Raw genomic sequence first — 20,661 nt, 5'->3', positions numbered from 1 at the left:
GAGATTATCATATTAAGTGCAGTATGTCAGAAAGGCAAATACCATATGATGGCACTTTATATGGAATCTAAAATAAAACACATGAACTTGCTTAATAAACAGAAAGATTCAGACACAGAAAACAAACTTTTTGGAGTTCTCACTGTGGTTCAGAGGTTGAGAACCTGACATAGTGCCCGTGAGAGTGTGGATTCAATCCCTGGCCTCACCCAGTAGGTTAAGGATCTGGCGTTTCAGCTAGCTGTGGCATAGGCCACAGATGAAACTCAGATTCTGTGTTGCTATGGTGTAGTCCAACAGCTGCAGCTCAGATTTGACCCCAGCCCAGGAACTTCCATGTGCTGCAGGTGCAGCTATAAAAAAGGAAAAACAAATTTATGGTTACCAAAGGGGACGAGGGGGAATAAATTGGAATTATGAGGTTAACAGATACAGACTACTATATATAAAATAGATAACAAGGTCCTACTGTACAGCATAAGGGACAATATTCAATATCTTGTAATGGAAAAGAATCTGGAAAAAAAAAAAGATTAGAGGGAGGAAGGATAGAAAGGAAAGGAGGGAGAGAGAAAGAAACATGTTATCTTTTACCCTCGTCTTTAGAAACTGATTCTATACATCTGGAGTAAAACCCACATGTGCATTTGGAAAGCTCTTAAGATGATTCACTTTTTCCTTTGATAGACTTGCCAATTGGATAGTTAGCTGCAGTTTCAGAAAAGGGGCCAATTTGACCATCTTTTGTTGATTAAGTGAGAGTGCCATCTAGTAGGGGAGAGATTTTTAAACTAATAAAAGTTTTTCAAACTTTAGTACACAGAGGAAATTAGCTCCTGTGCTATGTTCAAAGTCCACAACAGTAGAAAGTGAGACGTGTATGTTGTGAGGTATGACAAGAAGAAGGAAGTCATGCAGAACAATAGCAAGGACATAATAGGTGCCTAATAAGTGGTAGTTATCACCATTACTCTCATTCTTGCATGGAAGGTAGTGATTGAGTGAAAGAATAATAGGAGCTTCTCTGACAAGTATTTATGATATACATGTGAAATTTTATTATCCTTTTCTGACCATGTAATAATACATAGAAGTTAAAATTTCATCCCTCCCTTCTTTACCATTCAAGATCTACCCCAAATCCCCCAGTGGAATCTGCTGCCAGTTTTAAGTGTATCCTTCCTGAAATATTTTAATTTATTAAAAGCATGTGTGTATATCCCCACCTCCTAGCACACTTCTTCATTTGGCAAATGTTATGTGGCTTCTGTGTGGCTGATACTATTCTAGGCAGAATATAGCAGTGAACACAATAGATTATAAAACTCATCCTTCTATTTAGTGTAGGGTAAGCATGTTCTGCATGTTGTTCTACCCTTAATTTTTCCACCACTTTTAAACCTGTACATTTCCCTTTATGACTGCTGTAGCTGCATCCCACAGTTTTTAAATTCAGTGCAAAATATTGTCCTTGTTATTTCTACTTTGACCCATGAATTCTTTAGAAGTGTGTTGTTTAGTTTCTAAGTATTTGGACATTTCTTAGATACCTTCCTGTTATGATTTCTTATTTAATTTGTTTGTTCTCCGAGGACATACGGTTGGTTATTTCATTAAATTTAATCAGACTTGTTTTATGGTCCAGGATACGGTCTCTCTTGTTGAATGTGCCACATTTATTTAGAATGAATGTGTATTTTGCTGTTGTTGGATGGAGTGTTATGTAAATGTCAGTTGGGTCAAGGTGGTTGATAGTACCATTCAGTCTATTAAACCCTTATTAATTTAAGTCTATTTTTTCTATTAAGCCCTAAAGGAATAATAATGCAGTTTCTGCCTCTAGTTCAGGAATCGTTTCTCCTTTTAGTTTGGTCAGTTTTTGCTTCAGGTATTTTTATGTGGTTTTTAAATATATACACTGTAGGAATTCCCATTGTGGCTCAGCAGTCAACGAACCCATGGGTTTGATCCCTGGACTTGCTCGGTGGGTTAAGGATCTGGCGTTCCCATGAGCTTTGGCGTAGGTCACAGACACGGCTTGGATCCCACCTTGCTGTGGCTGTGGTGTAGGCTGGTGGCTACTCTAATGGGACCTCTAGCCTGGGAACCTCCATGTGCTGTGGGTGCAGCCCTAAAAAGACAAAAAAAATATATGTAAATATATGTATATATATATATATATATATACACACACACACAACACACACAAACACGCTCACATTAGTTTTTTTTTTTTTTAAAGAGGTTTTATTTATTTATTTATTTATTTTTTGTCTTTTGTCTTTGTTGTTGTTGTTGTTGTTGTTGTTGCTATTTCTTGGGCCGCTCCCTCGGCATATGGAGGTTCCCAGGCTAGGGATTGAATCGGAGCTGTAGCCACCGGCCTACACCAGAGCCACAGCAACTCGGGATCCGAGCCGCATCTGCAACCTACACCACAGCTCACAGCAACGCCGGATCGTTAACCCACTGAGCAAGGGCAGGGACCAAACCTGCAACCTCATGGTTCCTAGTCGGGTTCGTTAACCACTGCGCCACGACGGGAACTCCTCACATTAGTTTTATTATGTATTCTTGATAAAGTTTGGCCTCCTTATTTTTATGTTCTTTATCCCATTATTTTTGTTCCTTTAGTCTACTTTATCATTTTTCTAGTTAATTGTATACTGTTCCAGACCTGTTCTGAGCATTTATAAACAGATTCAAATGTGTTCTGTTGACTTTCACCCAAATTATTGCATATTATGTAACTAGTCATATAAATCTTCCTTTAGTAACCTTTTAAATTGTGAAACATAGCATGCACAGACATTTCATTAACTTCAGTTGCAATATAACAAGTAGTTATATAATGAAGCCACTCAGATATTTTTTCTCAGTTACAACTTCCTTCCTAGGCCGCAGAGATAATATCTATTCTCCTGACCTTTATAGTAATCATTCACTTGCTTTTCTTTATGGTTTTATCACCTATATTTACATCCCTAAACAATGTATTTTGTATTTGCCAGTTTTTGAGATTTATATAAATGGAATCAAAATGCAAGTTTCTTTCTGTGACAAAAGGTAACCTTTATGCTTGCACTAAGTCATATTTATAACATTAATCAGTGTTGCCTAAAGATACTTGTTCATTTCTTTTCTGTATATGCTGTTGTATGAATACACCACAATGTGTTTATTCACTCTGTTATCGGTGTGCACTGGGTCATTTCGGTTTTTGCGGCTCTGACGAATAATTGTGCTCTAGTGCATGTGTGCCACTACATTTGAGCATCCATTTCGAGGTATTTAAGAGTAAAATGGCTGGAACATAAGGTGTGCTGCTTTTCTCCCTTGAAAGATGATGCCAGATGTTCTCAATGTACTTTTACCTCATTGCCCTATAGACTTGCCAGTACTGGAAATTGCATAACTTTTTCATTATTGACAGTTTGATAGTCCTTTGGTAGTTTCTTATAGTGTATAAGTTGCTAATGAAGTTCAACAGTGCTGCATATAGTTATTGGTGATTTCTTGTGAAGTAACTACAATTTTTTTGTCCATTTTTCTTTTGGATTGCCTGCATTTTTCTTGTTGATTTTCTTGTTGGAGTTAGAAATATGTGTGTGTATGTATCTGTAATATCTTTACAAACTCTATGACTTGTCTCTTTATTTATTTATTTTTTTTGTCTTTTTGCCATTTCTTGGGCCGCTCCCGCGGCATATGGAGGTTCCCAGGCTAGGGGTTGAATCGGAGCTGTAGCCACCGGCCTACGCCAGAGCCACAGCAACTCGGGATCCGAGCCGCATCTGCAACCTATACCACAGCTCACGGCAATGCCGGATCGTTAACCCACTGAGCAAGGGCAGGGATCGAACCCGCAACCTCATGGTTCCTAGTCGGATTCATTAACCACTGCGCCACAGTGGGAACTCCTCTTTATTCTTTTGATGTCTTTTGATGAACAGAGATTCTTGATTTTAATGTAGTCACATTTACTGGTCTTTTTCTTTATGGGTAGTACTCCCCACTCACCCCCTCAGAAAACTTCGTACCTTCCCCCTTTACTTATAAATCTTCAGTATACTCATGTCATTGTGATAAAAATTGTCGTAGTCTTTCCATGGGGCAGTTTTACAGCACAGATGAAAATTTTAATGTACATGTTCTTTAATCCAGTCTGTCTCAGTCACAGTAGAGTTGTCAGTAAGGCAGGTGTCTTACCCAGAAGTATATGACCTAATGACTTATAAATTCTCATGTAAATTCCTTATATTTGTGATAAATAGTTTGCATTAACACATTTTAAGGTGAAACAGTCACGTCACAGGTTTGAGAATCAAAGGAAAAAACTTAGGTGTTGAGGTGTTCATTATGTGAGGCTATTATAAATATATCTGAAATAGAGTTTCCTTTATTTTTTTCCTCTGTCATTTTTATTTATTTATTTATTGTATGATTTTTATTTTTTCCATTATAGTTGATTTATAGTGTTCTGTCAGTTTCCACTGTACAGCAAAGTGACCCAGTCGTGTGGTGTGTGTATATATATATTCTTTTTCTTACATTATTCTCCATGATGTTCCATCACAAGTGACTAGATATTGTTCCCTGTGCAGAAATTCCTTCACATGCTTTAAAATTGTCCTAGATCAGACAAGATCAGGCATGTCCTATACAAACTCAAATTTGGTACATTTTTAGCAGGCAGTTAGAGTAGGAGGTAATGCTGATCTGGTTACTTTGGGGAATCTCTATAGAGCAGTGGTTCTCAACAGTGGAGGAGGCAGCATGTCCAATTGTGCCCCCTGGGGATATTTGCACAAAGGGAAATGTCTGGAAACATTTTGGGTTACGACTGGTGGGTGAGAGGTGGGGACTGCTGCTAAACATCGTGCAATGGACAGAACAACCCCTACAAGAAAGCATTAGCTGGCCCAAAGTGTCGGCAGTGCCAAGGATAAGAAGGCCTGTTTTAGAGTTCTCATTTCTGTGCACTAATAATAACTCATACTCTAACTTAGATGATATTGTAAAGGCCACCTGGCCTAGTCTGGGGCATCAAGGAAGATTTGGCTTAAAAGATGATATTATGACAGTATACTCTGTCACATGGATATACAGTTGAAGCTTCCTTAACCAGCCTGCATTTCATTCACCAAATTAATGATGTTTTAATTTTTTTTTGTATATAATACCTGCTGGATTTCTATGGCTCCCTGAACACTTAAAGCGAATAAGGCACCCTTAGTGTGTTGCTCTTGTTCTGTTCCTTTCAGTTGGGTTATATATTACCAAGAGCTTATTGTACATCTTTGCCTACTGATTTATGAAGAATCAGTGAATATTAACATAAACTTGAACAAGATCATATATTATTGTTAAATAAAGCAGTAAAACAATTGTGAAGGACTAGGAATAACAGTGGGAATTATCAAATATAAGGATTCTCCACTTGGCAAGTGGATGTTGGTAATATTAATGAACAAATCTACCTTTGCCTGTTTTTAGTTAGAATGTGTTGGGGTTTTTTGGTTTGGTTTTTGGTTTTTTGTTTTTTAGGGCTGCACCTGTGGCATATGGAAGTTCTCAGGCCAGGGGTCAAACTGGCACTTCAGCTGCTGGCCTACACCACAGCCACAGCAACACCAGATCCAAGCCGCATCTGTAACCTACACCACAGCTTACCACCATGCCATATCCTTAACCCACTGAGCAAGGCCAGGGATCGAACCCACCACATTCTTATGGATACTAATCGGGTTCGTTACCGCTGAGCCACAACAGGAGCTTCTAAAATGTCTTATTTTCAATTAACAACTGACTACTAGTCCCAATCACATTGGATAAAATTCTATCTACAGTAGATCTTACAGAATCAAGAGTAGTATTGGAGGAGTTCCCTTTGTGGTGCAGCAGAACCGAATCTGACGAGTATCCATGAGAATGCAGGTTCAATCCCTGGCCTCACTCAGTAGGTTGGGGATCTAGCGTGCTGTGAGCTATGGTGTAGGTTGCAGATGTTGCTCCGATCTGGTGTTGCCGTGGCTGTGGCATAGGCCAGCAGCTGTAGCTCCATTTAGGCCACTAGCCTGGGAATTTCCATATGCCAATAGTACAGCCCTAAAAAGCAAAAAAAAAAAAAAAAAAAGTAATATTGTGGGGAAAAAAGTCATTAAATATTTTTTTGTGCTTCAGAAACATACTGAGAATTAGGGACTATATTTCTTAGGCTTATTTATTTGTTGGATATAATCTTTTATTTATTTTTTTTATTTTAAATGATTTTTTTTCCATTATAGCTGGTTTACAGTGTTCTGTCAATTTCCTACTGTATAGCAAGGTGACCCATTCACACATACATATATACATTCTTTTTTCTCACATTATCATGCTCCATCACAAGTGACTAGATATAGTTCCCAGTGCTATACTGCAAGATCTCATTGCTTATCCATTCCCAAGGCAATATTTTGCATCTGTTAGCTCCAAATTCCCAGTCTGTCCCACTCCCTTGCCCTCCCACTTGGCAACCACAAGTGTGTCCTCCAAGTCTCTTTTCTGTGGAAAGGTTCTTTTGTGCTGTATATTAGATTCCAAATATAAGTGATAGCATATGGTATTTGTATTTCTCTTTTTGACTTGTTTCACTTAGTATGAGGGTCTCTGGTTCCATCTGTGTTGCTGCAGATGACATTATTTTGTTCTTTTTTATGGCTGAGTAGTATTCCATTGTGTATATATACCACATCTTCCTAATCCGTTCATCTGTTGATGGACATTTGGGTTGTTTCCATGTCTTGGCTATTGCGAATAGTGCTGCATGAAGATACAGGTGCATGTGTCTATTTTAAGGGAAGTTTTGTCTGGGTATATGCCCAAGAGTGGGATTGCTGGGTCATATGGTAGTTCTATATTTAATTTTCTGAGGTACTTTCATACTGTTTTCCATAGTAGTTATACCAGTTTACATTCCCAGAAACAGTGTAGTAGAGTTCCCTTTTCTCCACACCCTCCTCAGCATTTGTTATTTGTGGATTTATTAATGATGGCCATTCTGATTGGTGTGAGGTGGTACCTCATAGTAGTTTTAATTTGTGTTTCTCTAATAATCAGTGATGTTGAGCCTTTTTCATGTGCTTCCTGGCCATCTTATTTTTATTTTTAAGTAAATCCAGATTATTGATTTTTTTCACTAGACTTTCTGCAGAAAAGCTCATTTTATTTTTACCTTCCCTTTGCCTCACTTTTTAAAATAGTTAATTCTCCCTAAGAGTGTATCAGTAATTCAGTTTATTTGAACTGAAAAAAAAATAGGCAAGAGAAGTGCCTTATTCTTTTATCATTAATTATCTACTCCAAGAAGATAGCTGAGCAGGCATTTTTTTTTTAATAAAATTCCTATTTCAGTGAATAATGTAAATGGTTCTTCTAGCTCCAGATCTGAACTGTTGTGTTCCTTTTGTAGTAATTAATTTTTGAAGTGTAAATGCAAATTTTAATTTTAAAAAGCAAATGTCAATTTGGGAAGAAGAATGCCCCATGAGCATCATGGGAGAAAGTATCGGGTATAATTCTCTTCCAGATGGCACCCCTACAGGTGAGGCAGCAGCCTGTGAAATTACAGTCTGAATTACACTGCAGATGAGCAGGGCGTTTGGAGCAAAGCCTTCTGATATCAGTAATAAATGACTTGGTTCAAAATCAAGGACAATCCCCAGGAAATTAAAGGCTATTCCATCACGTAGGGAGCCTATAGTAAAATGAAGTTTAGCAAAGTGGAAAGTTGAGGAAAAGGACAATAACCATGAGCAGTATATAGATTAATCTTTTCATCTGTTAATATTTTTAACTAGACATTTTAATTTATGTCATAAGTGTTACTGTGTATTGTTTCATGGATTTTCCAAAATGCTATTTTTCACAGTGGACGGTGGCTAAGAGCCACTTGCCATCTGAGCTATCACTGTGAAATATTATGAATCAGACAGCTATTGTAAATTCTAATCTTGTCTAATATGCTCTGAGAATTTTTTATTTCAGAATACTTGAGTCCTTAATTACAAATGTAATATAATATAATACAAATACTAAGTCTTATTTTTTTAATTAGGTAAGTCAACTTAAGAAGCAGCATAGAGTAATGATTCAGAACTTGCTATCTGTAGTCAGACAGACCAAGGTTCAGATTCTGACTTATTCAGCATTTTTGTGGCTGTGAGCGGTTTTTCAAGTCCTATGATTTTAGGTTATTAAACATTTCTAAGCCTCAGTTTTCTCATCAGTTAAATGGAAGTAACAATAAAACAATTAAATAAGATATTCCATAAAAAGACACTTAATACAATGAACTTTAGCAATTTCTACTATTATTATCATTTGAGAATTTTCATTTTAGAAAGCAAAACAACATTTTAAAATAACTGATTTTAATTTAAGTGCTATGATGGAGTGTAGAGCAGGGTAAAGAGATGGAGTTTGGTTGGGGGAAGAAAAGAAGATAATTTGGAGACATTAGGAAAATTCTTTTTGAGGAGGAATTAGTTTGAGCAAATATCTGGATACTAAGTGAAATAAATGACCAATAAAAGTGTCAGTCTTCCGTCAGTATCAACAAATAATGTATCCATATTTAGCAGATAGATGAAATTTGAATATGTGCAATCTATTCTTATTTTGAAGGAATGCTTTTCTATTGATTTACTAGTTAACTTATTCCTTTTTTTTTTTTTTTTGTCTTTTTAGGGCCACACTCGTGGCATATGGAGGTTCCCAGGCTAGGGGTTTAACCAGAGCTGTAGCTGCTGGCCACAGCCAAAGCCACAGCAACACAGGATCCCAGCCGCATCTGCAGTCTATACTACAGCTCATGGCAATGCCAGGGAGCAAGGCAAGGGGTCGAACCTGCATCCTCATGGATGCTAGTTAGATTCATTTCCACTGAGCCGTGACAGGAATTCCTAGTTCACTTATTCTTTAAGTTTAGGAACTGCTTTGACTAAATAGAAGTCTTAACATATACTTACGCAAGCAGTATCTTGCTACAAAAATGAAATATATACTATCAGAAATAGATATAGAGGAAAGTATTATTTTAAATTATATACTAATTAAGAGAGAAAAAGGGGAAAAATGCAGTAGGAAAAGATGAAAGAAGAAGGACTTAATTTAGCCTTCTGTTTCTATCCATTTTAGCCCAGTACTACTTTATGTAGCTGACCTCTTGTGATGACTTTGCCAAATTAGAGTCATATGACATAGTTTATAGGTTTTATGTGTTAATTCTGTGCCAGGCACTGTGCTGAATCCTTTACATGTATCAACAAAAACATTTGATTATTTACTTTCAGAAACTCTCTGATCTAATAATGTTGCCTGACTCTAAAAAAATTGGAAGCATTGGTTTCCTGTCATGGCTCAGTGGAAACAAATCCGACTAGGATCCATGAGGACACAGGTTCAATCCCTGGCATCGCTCAGTGGGTTAAGAATCTGGTGTTGCCATGAGCTGTGGTGTAGGTCGCAGATGTAGCTCGAATCCCACGAGGCTGTGGCTGTGGCTATGGCATAGGTTGGCAGCAATAGCTCTGATTTGACCTCTAGCCTGGAAACCTCCATATATATAAATCGTGATCACAATCTAATTTCAGAACATTTCCATCCCAAACCCCTGGTCCACCCTTCCGTCCCCTCCACATCCCCTTTGGTAACCATAAGTTTCTCAAAGTCTGTGAGTCTGTTTCAGTTCTGCAATTAAGTTAATTGTATCCTTTTTTTTTTTAGATTCTACATATAAGTGATGTGGTATCTGTCTCTCACTGGCCAACTTCACTTAGTATAATAATCTCAGCCATAAAAAAATCCTTCATTCTCTAATTTATTAAACATAATTTGAAAATTCTTCTTCACTTTTACAAATATGCTTTTAAGTAGCTTTTAATTTTTTTAGTTAAGCTAGCCAGATTTACTATTCCAAACCCCTTTACATGTCTTAACATATTTAATTCTCCTAACAACCCTCTGGTGTAGAATACCATTGCTGTTGTCACTTTACAGATGAAGAAACTGAGACTTACGGATGTTAACTTACCCAAGGTCACAGAGAAAGGGCTCCTCTAGGATTTAAATCCAAGAGTCCATCCACCCCTTCAGTTGGTTCTGTGGATATTAATTATAGTACTGACTTAAAATGTGTAATTTAATCTATGGCTAGTAATAACTTTATCCTAAATGCAATAAATGATCATGATGCTAGAAGGAGCTACTTTCAGTTATTGATTAAAAAGACTATTTTGGGGGGGTGGAGTTCTTTGTGACGCAGTGGGTTAAGGATTCAGTGTTACTGTACCCATGACTCAGGTTTGATCCCTGGCCCGGGAACTTCCATATGCCTTGGTGTGGGCTTCACCCTGCCTTCCCCCAAAAAAGACTTTTTCTTTGTTTATAGTATGAGGAAGTAAGATGGAATTTGAACCTATAGAAGGGAAATACTTAGATTTAACTAACTACTTTGAAAGAATAGTACTAGAAACAGCTTGACACAATGCCAAATCAATAACACATTTTTTTTGCCCCCTTCAACAAAAGACTGTACTATATGGAATGTACAATCTTCAGTATGAATTACTCAATTTGTATGAAAATGTGAATTTATTGTATTTTAATGTTTTAGCATGCAGCATTCTTGCAAATAGGGACCATTTTTCCCTAGCCTATTATGTTTCACTAGCTAGTCTTTTTTATATAAGGTAGGTAGATGCCTCCTCTTTAAATAATTTTTTAGCATAAATTATAATTTACTTTAATTAACTGATGGATGCTTATTTATAAGCATTTGTGTGCAGAGACTTTCAGGAATTATGTCAGATTGATAAAAATTTCTTACTTGAATTTCAGAAGTCTCTTGTGCTTTGAATACACAGATGATATTAATGGGGAACTAACTTAAAAGAGTTAGACTTAAGTACTCTGTCCTGGAAAATAGTGTCTACCAAATCCTTAGTTTTCTTAGTGTAAACACATTAATAAAAGAGTCTTGTTGCTAAATCTGTCTTTTGCGGCAATTATTTTCTTATCAGGAATTAGTGTGTTGGGGGGAGAAGGTAAATGCCAAAGTAGAGCTGCTAGCAGCAATTTAATTAGCCTCCTTTATAAGTGATTCAAGCATGAATGCTGTATTTTCTATAAATTTTAAATTGTTGTTATTCTCTTGGGAAGATTGTCTCTTCTGGGTTTGCTGGTTTTCCTGTTCTGGAGAAACCTTTAAACCATTTTTGTTCATAGTGTTCTGTATTGATCGTACAAGACAGTTATTTATGCCCAGAACAAATGAGTAAAGACAGTTTTGACGTAGAATGCTGACATTAGGCATTCTTAGTCAAATTCATATTGGTTTACCCTAAGCAATAATAAGGTACACTAGTGCTAAGCACTGGGCTGAGCGCTTGACTTCCCTGCTGCTCACGACTATCCAAGGATGGGCCCCAGAAGAAGACTGGCAGAAACTGGCATTGATCTCTAATTCATGATTACTTTATCATTTCTATAATAAACTTTGTAGCACTATTAAAATGTACAGTGTTTGTGACACATTAGTGGCAAATTATCTTTTCATTGTGATTGTCCTTTCTTGGTGTAGGAGTTCCCAAGTTTCATAAAATGGAGTTCAAACAATGCTAGTTGTGCAGGGTGTTAAACATGATAAACACGAAAAAAGAGGTCTCAAAATGGGTAGTACTTGGTTAAAATATGTTTGGCAGTCCTTTTTTTTTTTTTTTTTTTGGCTGCTCCCTCAGCATGTGGAAATTCCTGGGCCATAGATTGAACCCATGCCACAGTTGCAACCTGCTCCACAACTGCGGCAAGGCCAGGTCCTTAACCTGCTGTGCCACCTGAGAACTGCTTCAGCAGTCCTCTTTACCGTAACACTTTTCAGAACTTCAGAACTGTTAATATGCTGACTTGAATTACTAAGAGGAGGGTATAGCATCTGGTCTTTCTCACCTCTTTGATTAAAACTCTCCTCCCCTCCTTCCCCCCCCCCCAACTTTTTAAAGAGAATATCATTGGGCAGGAAACACTTTGGGAAAAGCTGTTCTAGACCAGAGTTCCTCAGCCTTAGCTTTATAGACATTTGGAGGCAGACATTTCTTTGTTGTGAGGACTATCCTGTGCCATTGAAGGATGTTTATCAGCATCCCCCCAGTTGTGACCATCAAAAATGTCCCCATGGAGCAAAAATCTAGTTGAGAACTATTGATCTAGACTAATAGGGTTGTATTCCAGGGAGTTATAGGATACATTCACAATTTCTATCTGAAATTTTGTTTTTTAAAAAAATTATTAAAGTGTAGTTGATTTACAATGTTGTGCCAACTTCTGCTATGTAGCAAAGTGATGCAGTCATATATGTATGTACATTCCCTTTCTTATATTATCTTCCATCCTGGTCCATCCCAAGAGACTGGTTATAGTTCCCAGTGCTGTTCATCAGGACCTCATTGCTTGTCCATTGTAAATGTCATAGTTTACATCTGCTAACCCCAAACTCCCCATCCGTCCGTCTCCCTCCATCCTCCTCCTCGGCAACCACAAGTCTATTCTCTATGTCTATGAGTCTAAAAAGTTTCCATTTAATAAGGAGGAAACAGTAGTCTAGAAAGTGAAGCACAGAGAAGGTTCAGCACATTCTATGGTAAAAAATTTTTGGATCTGCTTTGTACCCTGGCCAAATTTTCTAGTAATTGTAAAGTGGAGAACTTACTGCAGAAAATAATTTCAAACTTTGCAGAATATTATATAGTACAGACAAAATACTTTCTATTAGAAGAGCAACCCAGATGTTTAAATTGATCTGCAGATGATGATATTGCACATTTTCTAAAATCCATTTTTTTCTTTCTTTTTTTTTTTTTTTTTTTTTTGTCCAGGGCTATTTTCTTCTTTTTGAGTCTATGTTAGATTCTGTCCTTTATGCAAAGAACAAATATTTGGCAAAAGGAGGATCGGGTGAGTATAAAATTGTAGTTTTAGTAATCTAATTTTAGCGTAGCAGAACCAAAGGACCTTTGGATTTCAAATAAACTATGCATGACTGAGAAAGTTCCCAATAGAGATGAAAGATGTTTCCATTAGAGGAAACTTTAAGGCATTTGTTTAGTTTACTGTTGATAGGAGAACAATAAGATATGCAGGACTCCAAGTTAATGGTATTTTCGTGAACACTTTTAATAAAAATACTAAGGACTAAATTTGGAAGCTTTTTGATTATCAGATGAAAATCAAACAGAAACTCTTTTTGACTTTTAATCTTTATGACATTTAGTTGTTTGTGTCCACCCCCCAACCCCCATCCCCCGACCTCAATAGAATGTTTCATACTGGGTTGGAGATCATTCACTTTGGTAGCAAATTTTCCATGACTTCACTAAATGTATAAACCTGCCTTCTCTGTGATTTAACAAGAACTTTTAAATAGAGTAGTTTCTTCTAAGTTTTTAAAGCACAGCATACCCAATCAGTATTTTTAAATAGATCCCAATAAATTTGGAAGACTTCCTTTTCATGTCCCCATGGTGAATTTTAATTTTTTTTTCTTTTTTTTTTTTGTCTTTTTTGCTATTTCTTGGGCCGCCCCTGCGGCATGTGGAGGTTCCCAGGCTAGGGGTCGGATCAGAGCCATAGCCACTGGCCTACGCCAGAGCCACAGCAACGCGGGATCCGAGCCGCGTCTGCAACCTACACCACAGCTCACGGCAACGCCAGATCGTTAACCCACTGAGCAAGGGCAGGGATCGAACCCGCAACCTCATGGTTCCTAGTCGGATTCGTTAACCACTGCGCCACGACGGCAACTCCTCCCTGGTGAATTTTTAATCAATTAGCCCTTACTACTCAGAGTGAAATGCATGCTCAGAATGAGATTTTGTTTTGCAGACTTTATGCTGTGAACAGTTGTGTACAAACAGTATTCTCAGGGATTATGTTTTGCTCATCTTTGGCTCTTCCCTGATCTCCACAGCTCCTGGAACATATAAACATCATATATGTTTATTGCATTGAATCATTAAAACTGAATTGAAGAGCTTCTACTGTGACACAGTGGGTTAAGAATCCAACTGCAGTGACTCGGGTCCCTGCAGAAGCTCGGGTTCAATCCCTGGCCTGGCACAGTGGGTTAAAAGATTGGGCATTGCTGCAGCTGTGGCATAGGTCACAGCTGTGGTTCGGATTTAGTCGGGCCTCAGTACTTCCATATGCCACGGGTATGGCAATAAAAAGAAAAATACTGAATTGAATAGCATCTGTCTCCTTTCAGTCACCTTTCTCTGTACCTTCCCTTTCACAGAGCTTCAGGATTAATAAATCATTTCCATAGTCAGAGTGCAGTTGATAAAACTGTTATATAAAAGTAGATGGAAAGGAAGATCCATTTTGAACTAGTGACGTAAAGCACTTGACCCTACTTACACCTCCTGCCCATCCATGTTCCATGAAATTACTTCAGCAGTAAAAATCAGCAAGGCCAAAACATAAAGAGCACAGAGAAAATTCTCCAGTACAGTTGAATTTTTTTTATAATAGCATTGCCTTATAGGATTGCCTTTCTTATTCAAAGTGCTCTCATTATATCACTCTATTCTCTGCAGCAATTTCAAGGTAAGTTTCTGATCTCTGACATGAACCTGGCAGAATTTTTACGTACATTTTTACCTGCAACAGTTGACTATGTCTTTCTATAATTACAGTGGTTTTTGTTTTTTAAATAATAGCTACACTTAATGACTAAACATCATATATCATCTACCATTTGCTGATTTTCAGCTAGCCGTCAAATAATATACTTTACTTTTATTTATCTTATTACATGTAATCCTCACAGCAGCACTTTGAGACTTAGAAACATAGGCGTCCTGGATGGTACATATTAAATGTCTAGGCCTTGAATATTTTTTTTTCTAAACTCAGATCTTCCAGATTCCAGTATTGATGTTCTTTTTACTATCCCTTGTTGTTTCTTTTTTAGAGTACACTGTATTGAATCTAAGTCTTGCCTTGAAGTTGTGCTGGGGAAGTTTCAGAAAACTGTTTCCATACCTCCCTGAGTGGTATTCATTGATCTTACTGAAGGACTGACAGCAACTTAATACATTTAAATTGAATTCTCAATGAAATGCATTAAGAACTTACAGCCATGTGAATAATGAGGTTATAGGTGAAATAGTAGCCGAGCTATTTCCCATCATGAGGGGGATAAAGTGGAGGCTCGAAAGTCTAGCACTTTCCATATTTTTATATAAAGCTGATACTAGTATTAAGATAATCTGGAGGTATATTGAAGAAGGTCCGCATTTAGTTGCATAAGCGGTACTGTTAAATGATACTAGTTAACAGAATCCAGAAATGTAGGAAAAGTCAGAAATGAGCAATATGAAGTTGGCTTAGCCTATTTTGTATATTCGAGTGTGCCTTGATGAATATCACCAATCATCTAGATGTTCTTTCTTTTATTTCCAACAAAGCTTTCTTTTATGTTTTTTCTGAAGGAAAGATTTACTAAGCAGTTAATAGTGTAAACATTTTAGAAAGAATGACTGAATTATGAGAGAGGGAGTCTATTGAAGACCATGTAAGCATGAAAGAACCACAGTTTTATTTTTACATGAGTCTAGGTTTAATTTATGTCTCACTGTGTATGTAATGGCATGGGGTAAAGCTGTTATAAAACAGAGTCAGCCAGTAACTTGAGTGTTCATTCTCCTAATCACTAAGCAGTTCCCTAGTATTTTAGAGGTACTCACTACTATTATCACTAATAAAAAGAAAGTTTTGTAAAGTCAATGAAAGTGAATTTACTATATTCTGTTATTATTAGCTAAGACTTAACTAATTATGTATCAGAAGTTGTAATGTTTTACATCACTACAACCAAGAGATCAGGAGGAAAACCAAGAAAAATTTGGTCATGACCAATGCATATTTTTACAACTAGGAATTAAGACAAAAAACTACTGTATGTTTTAGCATGACAGCATAGAATGTAAATGTTTTATGCCTTAACAGTGTCAAATACCTCATCTTACAAAAATTGGAAAGGCAATGCAGGAGGCATGTGTGAGGAAGTATGTATACTTAAATGAATTTATCTTTAATAGGAATTTATGTAATATCATTTAAAGTAACAGCATTATATACACATTTAGCACTATGAAGGTCATATTAAAATGATACTGTTGATTAAAATTGAATGGTGACACTTTGGTCATCCATCTTGTCTGTATCTTGATTGTGATGGTGATTACATAACACTATATATTTATCAAATCACATAGAAAATATACACCAGAAAGGGCAAAAAAAGTGAGTTTCACTGCATGTAAATTATACCTCAGGTAAAGTGTCTTTTAAAAAAATTTGAAGTAACGCAGAAAGATTTGATTTGATTTCTAGCTATTTGGAAAAATGTTAAACCTGTGTACTAACTCTATGCCTACTTCTATCGTTGTTATTATTGTCAGTACCTCTCTCTTTACAATAAAAAAAAATTGGGTGATTAAGAAGAGGAAAGTGGGAGTTCCTATTGTGGCACAGTGGAAACAAATCCAACTAGTAGTATCCATGAGGATGCAGGTTTGATCCCTGGCCTTGCTCAGTGGGTTGAGTATCCGGCATTGCCGTGAGCTGTGGTGTAGGTCCCAGACGCGGCTTGGATCCTGCACTGCTGTGGCTGTGGTGTAGGCTGGCAGCTGTAGCTCTGATTTGACCCCTAGCCTGGGAACTTCCATATGCCACGGTGTGTCCCTAAAAAGCAAAAAAAAAAAAAAAGAAGAAGAAGAAGAAGGAAAATGAAGGGGAAGAACAAGGAAATATACTAATTTTATCTTTACTCATGATAGGAGATTAGTAAATACTGTTAAAAATAGACAACAAAAGATATTTATAAGGTTGTAACTATAAAGTTAGTTTCTAGAACAAAAAGGAATATTTCGTAAATATAATAATACTTAGGAAAAAAGCAAAGTACTATGTAGTTATACTATTTAAAAACAAACCTAGAGATATAGAAAAACGTAAAATGGTAGAGTTGTAAATTAAAAAAATTCTCATATCAATAAATGTAAATGGACTAAATCTATTAAAAAGAATTTTGGATTGAGTCACAAGAGAAAACCCAATTCTGTGTACTTTATAAGTGACACACCTAAAACAAAATTATACAGAAAAATTAAACTTAAAACGATGAAAAAAAATTCAGGCAAATAAAAAGAAAGAAAACAGTCATGATATTAATACCAAACAAAAGGGAATTTGGGCAACATGTTATATAATTAACCATATGAGAGGGCTTAGCACTGAGAAGTAAAAAAAATCATGCCCATCTTTATAGCTACTTAAAAGGTTTTTATATGTAAAACAAATGAATAATTCAAAAGTTTCATTAAGAATGGAATATTTACCTAGTTAGTTTTAAAGAATCTCCCCACAAAATATCTGCTAATTACAAAAGAGAAAAGAGTAATTTTCAGTGTAAAAGCCTAGCTGACTCTACCTTAGTCGAGCAGTCTGGACTGATATTCTCCAAAATGGGGTCAGTTGAAATTGTAGGAGCACAAAAATCAAATGACAATTATATTTTAGCTTCATAGAATCAAAATTCTGTATGAGATGCTTGATATAAAGTAGTTACTCAATAAAAGTTAATCCTCCTCCTAAATTATAGCTGGTAAACATGAGATTAGTGTTAGGTTTATACATTGTAAGTTTTGAAGTGAATTTACGCATCATGACAGTATTACATGCCTTTTGTAGCGTAGACTTTTATGTAACTTATCTCACTGTGATCGGCCACTGACACTGTCTCTTAGTGCTTAGAGATGTCCTTTAGGTATTCTATAATTTACTGCATAATTCCTCATCCTCAGACCTGTTTTTCCCACTTTACTGTTTTGGTTTTGTTCAGCAATATTGCAGTCATATCATTTTTTTACTTTTTTTTAGTGTTATTTTTCAGTGCATATTTTAGGAACATTTTAGCCTAGCTAAGCTTTATTAGGCCTAATCACTTTATTATAAGTTAATGATAAAAAAGTTCCAGTTTCCAAATACGTACTAGTAAATTAAGATAACCTCATTATATAAAATGAAATATTTTTTTTAAGGTTATTCAGCTTCCAAATTATTTGATGACTTAGTAACTTAGTAGTACATTTCTCTTTATGCATGTCAGTCATTTTATCTTTGACTGTTACTTCATTAAAATTTTTCTCCATATTCACATATATTGTGAAAAGAACAATCTGTTTTGACTTACTTATTTTCTCCTTTTGTTCTAAACCTTTTTCCTCTCAGCATATTTATATACAAGCAATGATGCTAGTGTTTGCTAGGAATTGTTTTTTTATGCATCTCGGTCTTATCCTTTAGTGTCCAAAAGTTTGTGAGGCATTTCTAAGGGATAAAGGATTTCCCATCTTTATCTGTTCACCATGTGAGCTGTTCTAGTGACAAATGAATTCTGGGCAGTGAATCGAGAAGGACACAGATGTCAAATCCATGAATTTATAAATGGTCTGTTATGAGGGTGCTTTTGTCCAATCAGTGCTTTGTTAACTTCACCTACAAGAAGGAATAATTATTCAATTACGCTTCTATCTGACAAAAATCAAATGACAAATGTGTCAGAATGTGAAGGTAAAGGGTTAGTCAGGATTCTGGCAGGTGGCCCAAAATTATAGCCAGCTGTGAAGAGGTGGATAAAGAATCAAATTGACCTATAACATTGATAACAAATCTTTTATGAATATTCATAGATCTTGCTAACTGGAAGATTAAAAAAAAACTAATTTCATTTCTAAATTCTAATACAGAAACCATGATTTTCTGTATCTTTGTGACATATAATTAGCTTGAAAAATAAACAGTAGTAGAAAATGTTAAATCATACTCCTTTTCAGTCTGTTTCTTATTACCGACATATTTTCAAAACTGGTTTTTCATTAGTTTTAGTAATTTGTAGTTTTTCCTTATAAAAAGATAAGTTATCCTTATTTGTTAGTAATATTGCTAGTACACCATATTGCTTAATATAGAGCCAGAGTTCAGCAAACTTTTTATAAAAGTCTAGGGAGTAGTCAGCTTTGTAGGCCAGCTGGTCTCTGTCCCAGCTACTCAATTTTGCCATTATCACACAGTAAAGCCATAGACTGTAGGTAAATAAATGGTGGCAGTGTTCCAGTTAAACTGTATTTACAAAAAAACAGGCAGAGGGCTGAATCTGACTCTTTGGCCCAAGTTTGCCAGCCTCTGACACAGAGACTTGATATTTTTTTTTAATTCAATAAGATTTTTAATGATATTCTAAAATAGAGGAACTCTGTGAACTATGGTAAGTAGTTTGAATGCACACTGCACAACTCTTGAGAATATTTGGTTCCTGTAGATGAAAGTCTCACTCCCAGAAGTAGCACAGTATGATGGCCCTGATAATGACCTCCCTCATCCATTTCTCCCTCATCTATATCAGGAATGTCTATATCTAGTGTGCTGCCTGTTTTTGTAGATAAGGTTTTATTGGAAAATAGTCGTGCTCATTTATTTACATATTGTCTTTGGGGCTTTCAGGTCAGAGCAGCATAGATAGGTAGATTCAGTGAAAACCATATTGCCTACAAGTCCCAAGAGTCACTTTATAGAAAATGTTTGCTAACCCTTGATTTATATCTTTATGATGTGCCTCTTTAAGGGTGAAATGACATGGCATAATGTTGTAAAGCTTCTGTGATTGTCATATTAAGTCTAATACAAAGAAACTGTCAACTATCTAAAGTTGTGGCAGAATTGTTTCTTCTTTAGTGTTTGGCATCTGGTTCAAGAAACTAAACATACATGCCTTTCCTGTAGCTGATACTCTTGTTGGTCAGCATTTACGATAGTATATCAGTTACTCTGAAGAATTTGTGTCAATCAGAAATTTAAACAGTCAAGAGGTTTACTACTCCTACGCCTGTGGAAGAAAAGGAAGTAAAAGTAACTCAGTTTACATGCAGTCAACTCTAACCATGGAGCTCTCACATCTGCCTCACATGCCCCCTTACAGAAGATTTGGGAAACTTCTTATCAGTGCCATAGCACCAAGTATTTTTTTTCTGAGTATCTCAAACGTCAGGTTTGGAAGAAGCAATTGCTTTGATGCCAGCAGATCTTATCATGGGCTTTATTTAGAAGATAATTTAGTGGCGCTGTCATTGAATAATAAAATTCCTAAGGCTGTGGATAGAAACAAAGTTTGGGAGGAGAGGTTTATTTCTCTGCTGTGTAAGGCTGAAGGTTAGTAAATAATAAAGTATTGTTTTGTGCATTTCTTTGGTACATACATATACTTGCTTTCAGTTTGTTGATATAGGGATATATAATTTATACTTTAATTCATGGATCTCCTACATGTTGATATTTGAAGGACATAGTTAATTTTGCTATTTATTAGTCAAAAAATATTTTTTTTTAATTTTGTGTTATAAAGACTTTGTGTTCTTTCTAAACACTCTCCTCTCTTACCTTTCTTAACACTTCATCTCTTGGTTTTCTTACTTCTGTGATCTAGCTTCTCAACCATTTCTTTCAGCCTCCTTTTCTTCTCATCCTTAAATTCTGGCACTCATCATTTATTCCTCTGGGTGA

At 36.2% G+C, this 20,661-nt stretch overlaps 1 protein-coding gene across 1 annotated transcript in view; it reads left to right on the top strand.

Annotated features, from left to right (window-relative positions):
- The window catches only part of PRMT3 (protein arginine methyltransferase 3), a 135,279-nt gene that overhangs the window by 56,483 nt on the left and 58,135 nt on the right, over window positions 1–20,661 (top strand). The window contains exon 11 of the mRNA XM_047776135.1: window positions 12,915–12,993. Within this exon, the coding sequence (XP_047632091.1) occupies window positions 12,915–12,993 (79 nt within the window). The remainder of the gene's footprint in view (window positions 1–12,914; window positions 12,994–20,661) is intronic.

The sequence above is a fragment of the Phacochoerus africanus genome, chromosome 4 (assembly GCF_016906955.1).
Source record: "Phacochoerus africanus isolate WHEZ1 chromosome 4, ROS_Pafr_v1, whole genome shotgun sequence".
Classification (NCBI taxonomy): Eukaryota; Metazoa; Chordata; class Mammalia; order Artiodactyla; family Suidae; genus Phacochoerus; species Phacochoerus africanus.
Note: the sequence above shows the minus strand (reverse complement) of the source record. Positions and strands in the feature narration are given on the sequence as shown.